Source organism: Cyprinodon variegatus, unplaced genomic scaffold (assembly GCF_000732505.1).
Source record: "Cyprinodon variegatus isolate N-32 unplaced genomic scaffold, C_variegatus-1.0 Scaffold1123, whole genome shotgun sequence".
NCBI classification, from domain to species: domain Eukaryota; kingdom Metazoa; phylum Chordata; class Actinopteri; order Cyprinodontiformes; family Cyprinodontidae; genus Cyprinodon; species Cyprinodon variegatus.
In genome coordinates this window covers 73,768-85,735 of record NW_015151576.1, presented here as the reverse complement: position 1 = coordinate 85,735, position 11,968 = coordinate 73,768, and the positions used below count along the sequence as shown (strand labels likewise).

The window sequence follows — 11,968 nt, the reverse complement described above, 5'->3', positions numbered from 1 at the left end:
TTCCTCCGTCCTAAGTTTTCTTCTTTTCATCTTTTTCTTCCTTGTTTACTTCCTCCCTCCTCAATTTTCTTCCTTTCATCTGTTTCTTCCTTCTTTATTTCCTCCCTCCTCAATTTTCTTCTTTTCATCTGTTTCTTCCTTATTTACCTCCCTCCTCAGTTCCTTCTTTACTTCCTCCCTCCTCTGTTTTCTTCCTTTCATCTGTTTCTTCCTTCTTTACTTCCTCCTCTATTTTCTTCCTTTCATCTGTTTCTTCCTTCTTTACTTCCTCCTTTTTTTATTTTTTAACTTTTATTTTTCACATTTCTGGTGGAAAAAGTACAATAAAAGAACAAAGTCACTCTGGAAACAAATGTCTTAATTAGCCCTGCTGATCAGATCATCCTGGAAAATCTAAAAGATCAGAGTTGAAGCCCAAAAATGTTTTTATTTTTCCGTAAGAAATGTGTTTCTGATGGCAATCAAGTCGAATTTAAATATTTGAACCGATTATTTTAATCCCTCAGTAAAACAGTTTAAGCTGGTATTAACCTCTGGCTCCCCCTGCTGGCTTCCTCTGGTTTTACAGCAGTTGGGCTTTAATGGCTGAATCTTCCAGGGGGTGTGAATACTTCTGAGCCTGGATCAGTCAGAACCAAGTCTTTGGAATCGTTGCAGGACGGGTCTGGTGGTTAAAAGCTCCACCCCAGGCTGTTGCTAGGACAACACCGTCTCCTGGCAGAGTGGCGAACCAAACGCCTTTTTGATAGAACTCCTCTAAACCCAAAGCTTTGAATCCAAGGGTTTGTTTCCTGTTTTCAATTGTCTGTTTCCAACCTTGAACTCCTCTATCTACTCTGTGGAGCAGCGCCATGATGCTGCCACCACTGTGCTTCACACTAGGGTGGATGTTCCCAGACTTTCAGTGGGGGTTGGGGAACTCTAGAGTGTTTCTTTTAGGGTGGAGCTGCTGACGGTGAGGATGAGGAGGGTGCTGCTCACCGATCTCCAGAACAAGACAATCTTTTCATGGTTTGGTTTCCCTTTAATGTAGAATTAAATAAATATTAATTTGAACCAAAATGTGACTGGAATTAATTCCTGAAACAGGATAAAAATTTTTTTTTATCGCAGATCAGCATTCAGTGTCTGTTTTCCACTGTAAGGTTCGGTGGTGGCTCCTCATCCTGGGGGACATTTTCCCTGCTGCTGTGCTAATATTTTTTTCTAAAGTAGATCTAAATCTTTAAAGTTTGGACCCTCAGGTTTTTACCAATGAAACTACCAGTCAACTAAAGTGTTACTTAGGCATACTGCTCCCCTCAGCATGACTCTGCCTCCTCCATGTTAGACAGTGGGGTCAGTGAGTTCATGCTGATGTGGAAGGTAAGTGATGCTATAGGACGCATGTAGAAAAACTTAAGGTCCCAAATAAATGTCATGATGTCCAACAAACCCCACTAGATGGCAGTAGAGACCAGCAATGTTGACCACACAGCTCTGAGTCAGCAGGATGAGTTGCTTTATAGAAGCCTCTCCTTGCAGATGCTCTGAATGCCTAAATAATCGGGGATAGCAACCGTTTAGATGATGTAAATCCTTTGCTTCTGATTGGTTAATCAGCAGCCAGGTTTGCCTGTTTCTCGGTTTCAGGTTAACACCTAAAAAGTTGCTTCCTCGTCTGATATCCTGTAGAAAATAAATGACCTTTGGCCCCATTTAATGGCCCCTGAAGGTTCCAGGTTTATCTGCTCAAACAGATTTCTGTCAATATAAACATTATACAGTTTATAAGAACTCAGGTGTTCAGATCTACCCCAGAACAAAAGCTACAATCAGGGAGGAGATGCTGGTGGTTCTGAGCGCCTTCGGCTGGATCTAAATGCCTCCAATCAGTAAGGAGCCACAGTGGACCCGCTCTCTCTGAGGGTGGCATCCTGATAGTCCTATCAGTAAGGAAGGGACTAGGAGAAGGATGCTTCCTAGTAGCATAGGGACCTCTGAGCTCCTGCTCCTAGTTGCCAGCTAATGTTCCAACCCACTAGATAAAGGTCTTAAGTCCTAGGCCCTATTGCTAGCCCCTGTTTACAGATGCTACTCTTGACTCCTGGTTCATAGCCACTGGTCCTAGTTAATAGCTCCTATTTCTAGCTCCTATCTCCTGTTCCTAGCTCCTATTTGTAGCTCCTAGCCCCTGTCCCTAGCTCTCATTCCTGATTTCTACCTCATAGCTGATTAATATTTCTGTTTCTATCTCCTGTTATTAGCTTTAGGGTGCTAGCCTATGTTTAAAGCTACCCTTTTCCTTGTTCTTAGCTCATAGCCCCTGTTCCTAGCTTTTATTCCTGGCTGCAGGCACATAGCTCCTGTGCATATTTCCAATTCCTTATTCATTGTTACTGTTCTGTGCTCCTAGCCTCTGTTCCTAGTTCCTATTCCTACCTCCTAGCTCATAGCCCCTGTTCCTAGCTTTTATTCCTGGCTGCAGGCACATAGCTCCTGTGCATATTTCCAATTCCTTATTCATTGTTACTGTTCTGTGCTCCTAGCCTCTGTTCCTAGTTCCTATTCCTACCTCCTAGCTCATAGCCCCTGTTCCTAGCTTTTATTCCTGGCTGCAGGCACATAGCTCACGTGCATAGCTCCAATTTCTTACTCCTTGTTACTGTTCTTTGCTCCTAGCCTCTGTTTCTATTCCTACCTCCTAGCTCATGGCCCCTGCTCCTACGTCCTATTCCTGGCTCACATCTCCTTTTTCTGGTAAACAGCTCCTGTTCCTATTAATGGCACCTGTGCTAGCTTCTATCTCCTGTTGCTAGCTCCCATTCCTGGTTCCTAGCTCTTATATTCCCAGTTAATGCCTCTTTTTCCTAGATCCTGGCTTCTGTTCCTAGCTCCTTTCCCTAGTTTCTATTCCTAGCTCCTATACCCTGTTCCTAGCTCTTATCCCTGGCTCCTAGCTCCTATTGTAGCTAATAGCTGCTGTTCCTGGCTCCCTTTCCTACCACATATTCCTAACTCCTAGTTCCTGTTTTCAGTTCCTATCTTCTGTTCTTAGCGCCCTAGCCCATTTTCCTAGCCCCTTTTACCTACCTCCTAACCCATGTTTCTAGCTCCTACCTCCTGTTCCTAGCTCATATTCTTAGCTCCTAGCCCTTGTCTCTAGCTCTTGTTTCTAGCTCTTTGCTCCTATTATTAGCTCCTTTTCCTACTCTCTAGCTTGTGTTCCAAGCCCCTGTTCCTAGCTCCTATTGCTTCCTCTTAGCTCTTGTTCCTAGCTCCTGTTCCTAACTCCCAACCCGTGTTACTAGAAGGTTTTCCTACCACCTAGCCCCTCTTCCTAGCTAATGTTTTTAGCTCCTAGTTCTTTTTCCTACCTCCTACACCGTGCCCCTAGCCCCAGTTCCTGCCTCCTAGACCATGTTCCTAGCTCCTAGCTCTTGTTCTCGGCTCATATTGTTAGCTCCTAGCCCTTGTTCCTAGCTCCTTTTCTTGGCACCTAGCTCCTATTGCTAGCTCCTATTCCTAGCAGATCTTGTTCCTAGCTCCTGTTCTTACCTTCTAGCTTGTTTTCCAAGCCCCTATTCGTTGCTCCTATTTCTACCTCTTAGCTCCAGTTCCTAGTCCCTGTTCCTAGCTCCTTTTCTTATCTTATAGCCCTAGTTCCTAGCTCCTATCCTGTGTTCCTAGAAGCTTTTCCTACCTCCTAGCCCCTGTTCCTAGCTCATGTTCTTAGGTCCTAGGCCTTGTTCCTAGCTGTTAAGTTTTAGCTCCTGTTCATAGCTCATAGGTCCTGTCCTTGCTCTTAGCTCCTTTCCCTAGCTCATATGCTTAACTCCTATCCCTTGTTCCTGGCTCCCAGTTCATAGCTCCTATTTGTAGTTAACATCTCCTGTTCTTAGCTCCTATTCCTAACTCCTGTTCTTAGCTGCAAGCCCATGTTAACTAGCTCCCCTTCCCATCTCCTAGTCCCTGTTCCTCATTTCTGTCATTAGCTCCTAGTACCTCTTCCTAGTTCCTATTCATATCTCCTAGCTCCTGTTCCTAGGTCATATCCCTAGCTTCTATTTTTAGCTCCTTTTCCCTTTTCCTAGCTCCTTTTCCTGGCTCCTATTCTTTCTCCGCTCCTACCCCGTATGTCATATTACCTGCTCCTAGCTTATTTTTCCAGTTAATACCTCCTGTTCCTAGCTCCTAACACCTGGCCGGAGCTCATAGCTCCTGTTATTAGCTCCTAACTCTTAGCTCCTAACTACTGTCTGGAGCTCATAGCTCCTGTTATTAGCTCCTAACTCCTATTCCTGGCAGCTAGCTCATAGCTCGTATTTCTGGTTAGTACCTTCTGTTCGTAGCTCATAGCTGCTTTTCCTACCTCTTAGCTCCTGTTCCTAGCCCGTAGCTCCTTTTATTAGCATTTAGCTCCTGTCTCTAGCTCATATGCTTAGCTCCTGGCCCTTGTTCCTTGTTCATATTCCTGGGTCATAGCTTGTTCTACTTAATAGCTCTTGGTCGTTTCCTAGCCCCTAGCTCCTGTTTCTAGCGCCTGTTTAACCATTACATTAGATTTGATCTTCTTTGAGTAATTTCTCGGAAGACTACTTTCTACTGAAAAAAGTAAAAGGTGCTACTTTTACTTGGGTAAAATATTTGGGTCGTCCATCCACCTATGACATTTTCAGAGGTAAAACTATCTGGTTTAATCTGTAGTCAAATAAGTCAAAATACCAAGATTTGTGTCTATGAAGTACCTTTGTTTATTGATAATGCTTCCTGTTCAGTCCAGCTGACCTTACCTAGCTCCTCCATATGAACACCAGAAGACAGACACAATGGACAATTTTAAAGGCAACTTTTTTATTTGATCCTATATGGGAGTATGATTAGAGACACTGTCCAACTGTTCCATGTGTGGAGTATTGAAACTCTACGGTCCCAGAGATGAAGATTCTTTGCTACCTCGGGGCATTAGTGGTCCTTGGCGAGTGTGTCACTCATCAACTCGAAGGGTTCTGACCTGGTTTGATAAGTTAGTGAGCCGCTGCGTGAGTTTGCGTTGAGAGGACTCATATTGATTTCTAAGCTTTTGCAGTTTTGTCGTCATGACCTCCACGCTGTTTTCAATTACGCTGACTTTATCGTCCAAATCTTTGGCGTCAACAGCAGCTACCAAGGACTCATCTATGAGATTGTCTTTCATCAGAATGGCCCTTCCCTTGTCTTCCAGAGCATATTTAGCATCGGGGTATTCCGTGAGGGCCTCCATCAGATCGTCTTTTGATAACGCAAACAGATCCGAGTAGCCAACGCTTCGGATGTTGGCGGTTCTCCGGTTGCCTGCTTTGCTGCCTTTTATCCCAAGGATACTGATTTCTCCAAAATACGCCCCATCGCTGAGGACAACAAACTGCGTCACCCCATCGTCTGCCACGACAGCTAACTTTCCTTCTTTTATTATGTACATTTCTCTACCTATGTCCCCCTTTTTGCAGATGTAGTCACCGGGACTAAAGACCTGAGGTTGCAGCTTCAGAACTAACTCCACAAGCAAACCGGCCTCACAGTCTTGAAAGATGCGCACTTTTCTTAGCGTCTCCAGGTGGACGTTGATAGCTATCTCCGCCTTTAGTTTGTCAGGGAGGTTCTTGAGTACCAGCTTCTCGTCGCAGGACTTCCCCTCTGTCCAAAGGTAGTCAAACCACTTCACCACCCTAGCCTCCAGGTCTTTTGTGACCTTCCGAAACTGCATGTACTGCTTGATTGAATCAATCTTGGCCTGAAACTCTACTCGCGCAGCATTCATGTTTGAAATCATTGCACCCACGTTGCCTACGATCGTTGCAAAGATCAGAACCCCGGTGAGAAAGTCAGCTACAACAAAAAAGTACTCTATGTCTCGGACTGGAGGCGGAGTCTCACCGATAGTTGTCAAGGTGAGGGTGGACCAGTAGAAACAGTAGATGTACTGTCTGCTCAGACGAGCGTACACCGGATTGCTCAAGTCTGGATATACCCAGGTGTCAGAGCCGAAGCCGAGTACCTTGGAGACGGCAAAGTAAAGACAAGCGTTCCAGTGTATGATGATGATGATGTAAAGTACAAGATTTGCAATGCGGAAGATGTTCGGAAAATTGGTTCGAGTTTCAGTTCGGTCGAAGAACTCAAAGAGTCGAGCTAGCCTGAAGAGACGGTTGAACCTCCACTCCGGGTTGTCCACCCCGATTTGAAGGAACACAAAGTCAGTAGGAATGATAGAGATGAGGTCTAACTTGAACTGCCGCGTCTTCATGTACTTTTCTTTAAGGAGCTTTTCATCCTTCACAAGCAGTCCTTGCTCCAGGAAACCTGTTGACACATTAAACATGAGAAGGTTTGAAATGTTTAACATCTGGGAAACAGTGGTGCCACCAAGGAGTAGCTAGGGTTGGCCACGGCCACCCTGTGCAATGCCCTAGCAGCCAGTGGGGTGGCCAGGGCATTGCACAGGGCCCCTGTGGCCACCAAGGGGATGCCTTGCACAGGGCGCCTGTGGCCACCAAGGGGTTGCCTTGCAAAGGGTGGCTGTGGCCACCAAGGGGTTGCCTTGCAAAGGGTGGCTGTGGCCACCGGGCTGTAGCCAAACCCCCGATGGCCAGGGCCACCCCACTAGCCAGTGGGGTGATCAGGGCTTTGCACAGGGTGGCTGTGGCCACCTGGTTCAATGCCCTGGCCACCCCACTGGTCAGTGTAAATTGTAGTAACATCAGTCTAGCATTTCATCCCATTCTGCACAGCCAGCACTGTAACATTAAAAATCAAACAAAAAAACAAGATCTGAGAAGGTGTTTACTAAAGTCTTTCTGATTTCTACAGGCAGGTTTACCAGAACAGTAGATTCAAACCCTGAAAAATTATGACTTTTAGTTTCAGTGGCCACCCCAAGATTTTTAGTGGCCCTATCTGGCCCCCCTATGAAACATTTCTGGAGGCGCCACTGCTGGTAAAGAGAGAAATCTGACTTACCTGTCCTGGCTCTCACATAGGTGTCCATGTAGTAGATGACGTCCGACATGTAGTCTAGAACCATCCACAGTGTTGAATTACTGTACTGTAGCTCATTAAAGCACGATCTACACAAAAAAAAGAATCAAATTTTAGGGCAAGAATATACAAAGTGATAAGTCAAAATATTAGGTTGTACAACCAAACCTGGCAACAAGAAACATGAGGTTGTAGAAGACGGGAACGGAAACTGTGCATAGCCAGTAGTAGTAGGTATCCGTAGCAGGATCCATGATCCACACCTCCTTCCTGATTGAAGCGACAACAAGTGGTCAACCACACTATTCATTACCAGAACCATAAAGTTACTAAAAATAAAACCATAAAATTGGTTTCATATTTACATAGTAATAATAAACAGATTAAAATAAGCCAATAAAAACAAGGGAGCTTAAAACATAATTTAAACTGCCGTATTTTCCGGACTATAAGCCGCTACTTATTTCCCACGCTTTGAACCATGCGGCTTATAAGAATGTGCGGCTTTTCTTTGTTTTCTTCATAAACGCCAGAGAGGGAAGTCAAAAGTTGGAAATCAAAGAATAAGGGGCTGATTTTCATTTAGCTCAAGAGCGTGCTAAGCAGGAGGCAGACGGAGAACAAATGTCCCGAAATCACTCATTTTGACATTTATTTTCCGCATTAAAGCTGTTGAACCAATGGAGAGACTGGGCTTAACTCCTGTAGAGCTGAAATAAAGAGCTGATGAAGCTCCATGTTTCAGTAGAAGCTCTTAGTGCTGCAAGCTAACAGGAGCTAGCATTCTTATTCGTCTCTACTCCAGGGGTTTTTTGTAGATGGACGTTATTATGCCAATGAAATAAATAAGGATATTGATACCCAGACTAGGACTACAGCCTTCTGAAACAGGACTCAAGTTTCACAAATATACCAAATGGCTGAAGCTCTCCATGATAATACCAAATATATAGGAATATATAGGCACATCAATGTGTGTCACACACAGTACATGAAAAGATGTTATGCCTTTTTGTTAAACTCTTGAGGTTAGCTGTGTGTATACACTCTGTCACGCAAAGGATTCTGCTCCTTAGCGCCAGATAGGAAGTTGTGAGTTTCCTACACTAAAGGAACTATTAGAGGAAGCATACAGGCTCCTTTTCCTACCTCCTTCCTTACTGCTAGCACTGTTCAGACAGCTTTGGCTAGAAGTCATTAGCCTCATTTCCACTATCCTTTCCAAACCCTGCCGAGATCGATCCGAGCACGGTAACCAAGATAACTGTTGAGATTAAATGGTACGCACAACTGAACTGGACCGTGCCAGACACAACTGAACCGCACTAACGTGGTGCTAGTTCATCAGTAGGGCTCGGCCCGGTTCAGTTCTGGCTCGGTTCTCAGACAACAAAGAGTGCATGAGCAGAGAGCGTCATCTCCTTACAGTCAGCCTCCGTAATCATTAATTTGAGACATTCAAAAAAATCCTAGTTTCCCTACCGTGCCACACGATTTTCAGTGATGATTATGCTTATAGCAGCGCAAAGAAAGCTCAACGTCGGTCGTTGTTTCCTGCATCTGGAAGCCCTGATTAGACTATCGTTTGTCGTATCCACTTCCCAGAAGCCGACTCTGTCAAGTTAATTCACCAAAGCCTGCCTTCTTCGCCTGACTCTCTGCAAACTTCCTGAATGTTACGGGCGCCACCATGTTGGTTTGCTTATTCACATCTAGAGAGCAGTAGTACCGAAGATCGCCATTAGCGGTCGAGGAACCTGTGCTTGCGTTGTGTGTAAATGATCGTTTTTTTGCAAGAAAAAAGGTTACAATTTATTTCATGTCAGATGGAGAGATGGTGCTCTGACTGGGTAAAGCTCAGTACGTACTTTTATACAGCAAATCCCCACACACACACTCCCCCCAGGGGAACCAACCCACCCCCTGCATAAAGAACTTTCTCACAGTTGAACCTTTGGAGGAAAAACAACTTGAGTTCATCAAGCCTGTTCCCTGTTAGGTTAATCTATCTTTTACTGGTCAGATGGATCTTTTTAAAACAGCATCTGAGTAACATATTGTTATCTCTCATGACCTTCGTTTGGAGCCTGTGAGGCTAAGAACAGACATTTTTACTCCACAATCTGCACAGATCGGTTTTCAGAGGATAGTGTAAATGGGGCTAATAACTCAGGATTTAGGGGTTGATCCAGTATCTGGAGGGATGCTGGTTCAAGCTCTTGCTCCTTCCTTCTCAGCCATTGTGTCCTTGAGCTGTACCCTCCCCTCTTCTTGCCTGCTGTTGGTGATTAGAGGGCCGGGCAGCGCCATAGGAGGCGCCTCCTGTCAGTCTGCCCAAAGGCAGCAGTGGCTACCATGTAGCTTACCACCATAAGCGTGTGAATGACTGAATGTAGGGGAAATATTCTGACATAAACAGTAAAATACAGGTAATTTACCCCAAACTGTCCAAATTGGAATCTTGCGAGGTATCGTTTTAAAATCTATGAAACCAAATATTATAAACTGGGTCACAAAGTTATGATTTCAAGATTTTATTTCTGGTAATGAAAGGAAATAATCAAAGTACTTACGGTGGCTCTTTTTTCTCATCTTTCTTGTCATCTTTCTTTGCATCTTTCTTGTCGTCTTTTTTATCGTCTTTCTTGTCTTTTTTATCGTCTTTCTTGTCGTCTTTTTTATCGTCTTTCTTCTCGTCTTTTTTATCATCTTTCTTGTCGTCTTTTTTATCATCCTTCTTTTCTTCCTTTTTCCTAAAAACAATAATACAGAGAGGCAGGTCAGGTGGACACTTTGCCTTGTCATTGAGTAGAGTAGAGTGGTCGCACCGTTCTATAATAAAAGCAGATAACATTGTTGGTGCAGTGATCAAAAGTACTAATACTTCATTACCTTACTTAAGTAGAAATGTTGGCTATCTATACTTTATTAGTATTTTTTAGACATCCTTCTGGAAAAAAATAGAGTCGTTAGTTTTGTTTCATTTAAGCTCATTTTCATTATGACCATCAAAATAATTAGTTTCATCCAGACAATCTCTTTGTTGTTGGAGTCGGTGCTGCCCCAACTTGTTGTTCATCACAAACCAAAATGAATGGTCTTTCAAGATGATGCAAAGTTAAATCTGACTCTGTTACCGTTAGTTATAAAACTAAGAAAATGAAGTCTAAGGAAGTTATCATCCAGAATGGTAGAAAATGTTCCTTTAATAGCGTAGAGCAGTAAAGCTTCTGGCCTTAACAGCTTTTCCTGCATTACTTTTACTTTTTAACTTTAAGTAGTTGTAAAAAGGGTACTTTTACACTTTAACTGTAGTATAAAGCTGAGGTTGATCATCTACCTTCTATAAAAGTGTTTTAAATATATATATATATATATATATATATATATATATATATATATATATATATATATATATTTACGAGTGATTGTTTTAGATTGACTTACTTTATAAAAGTTTTCACTCAGTCGTTTTTCCCACTTAAGGCGACACAGTGTCTGAGCTGAGTTCACTATTTGGGATTGTTTGGAACGGCGAATAATACTTCAGATAAAGAACACTCTCTTTCTTACAGCAGATTATTAGCGCCAGGCTAGAGATTTATTTTTTTTTTAATGTGGGAATAAAGTCGGAACATTATGAGGAAAAAACCGTAATATTATGAGAGTAAAATTATAACTTTGCAAGAATAAAGTCATAAATGTACGAGAATAAAGTCTTAGCAGTTCAAGACCAACATTTTTTTTGTTTTTCTAACAGTAAAGGGGGAAGGAGAGACATGTGGGAAAGGACCACAGGTCAGATTCAAACCCAGGTCGCCCGCGGCGAAGACTAAGGCCTCAGTACATAGGGTGTGCGTGCTAACTACTGCGCCACCTGCACACCCAGAAGTAAGAGAACAAAGTTGAAAAATGCCGAGAATAAAGTCAGAACATTATGAAAACAAAGTTGCAATACGAGAACACAGTCATAATATTCTGACAATAGAATAAAGTCATAATATTATGAGAATAGAGTCATAAATTTAAGAGGATAAAGTTGCAACATTAAGAGAATAAAATCGAATTTTACGCATTATTCTCGTATCTAAAATAAAAAATCTCCACCTTATACTCCGTTGTTCTTTCTCCTCCATCATATAAACTGTTTCCTAAAGCCCCTTTAAGTCGTTTTGTTTATAAAACCTTCACAGCTGCTCACTGCAGAGACAAACTGTCTAATTAGAAACAGAGCAGAACATGGAGCTGTTAGAGCCGCTCTTATCATCTTGTTCTCTCCTCGCAAATAAAGACAATAAAATGCATTACCCTCCATCTGCTTTATTTAACCAGAATGCATGGCTGAATACTTGCTTTTTGACACTTACCCATCATTATTGTTGGAGCTGTTTGTGTTCAGTGCAGCCAGGGGCCTCTGGTTAACCCTGCAACAGGAACCAACAGAGGAGAATATTAGCTTCCTGTATCCATCCAGACAGTAGCTGGACAGCAACATGAGACAGACTTGGACCTGCTGCTGTCCATCCTCTGGACGCTGGGGTCGGACTCTCCAGGACCGACGCTGCTCCTTCCAAACCGCATCATGGTTGAAATCCTGGGAGAAGAGAGTCAAAATAGTTTGGAGGTTAGAAAAGCAGCAGAATGGTTTTTTATTAAAACTGAACCAAGAGATTCATGGAGGTTTGGATAGAAACCGGCACCAAGTGAGGTTACCCAACATTATTTGGTTCTGGATTACAAAAAAAGGAACCATGCCACAGATCAGAGATTCCTCTGGGTCCCAAAGCCCTCCCTTGTTTTTATTTCCTGTTCCAGACTTTCAGAAATAACATTGTTCCTTGTAATCCTTTGAGCGAGTTTCTTTAGGTTTATGGTTCGTTTACTCATTAGTTCATTCAATTCTATTCAGTGTATTTCTATAGCTCCAATTCACATCATGTCATCTCAGGTCACTTTCCAGTTCACCAGATCA

The 11,968-nt window shown here is 43.0% G+C and overlaps 1 protein-coding gene across 1 annotated transcript; it reads right to left on the bottom strand.

The window, feature by feature from the left end:
- Nucleotides 1-4,831: 4,831 nt before the first annotated feature.
- Nucleotides 4,832-11,577, bottom strand: LOC107101608 (cyclic nucleotide-gated channel cone photoreceptor subunit alpha-like). The gene is made up of 6 exons (XM_015400595.1): nucleotides 11,507-11,577; nucleotides 11,364-11,420; nucleotides 9,570-9,749; nucleotides 7,165-7,266; nucleotides 6,979-7,085; nucleotides 4,832-6,321 (listed from the first exon to the last, which is right to left on the bottom strand). The coding sequence occupies exons 1-6, from the start codon at nucleotides 11,575-11,577 to the stop codon at nucleotides 4,967-4,969; spliced, it is 1,872 nt and encodes a 623-aa protein (XP_015256081.1). The 3' UTR covers nucleotides 4,832-4,966.
- Nucleotides 11,578-11,968: the final 391 nt, after the last annotated feature.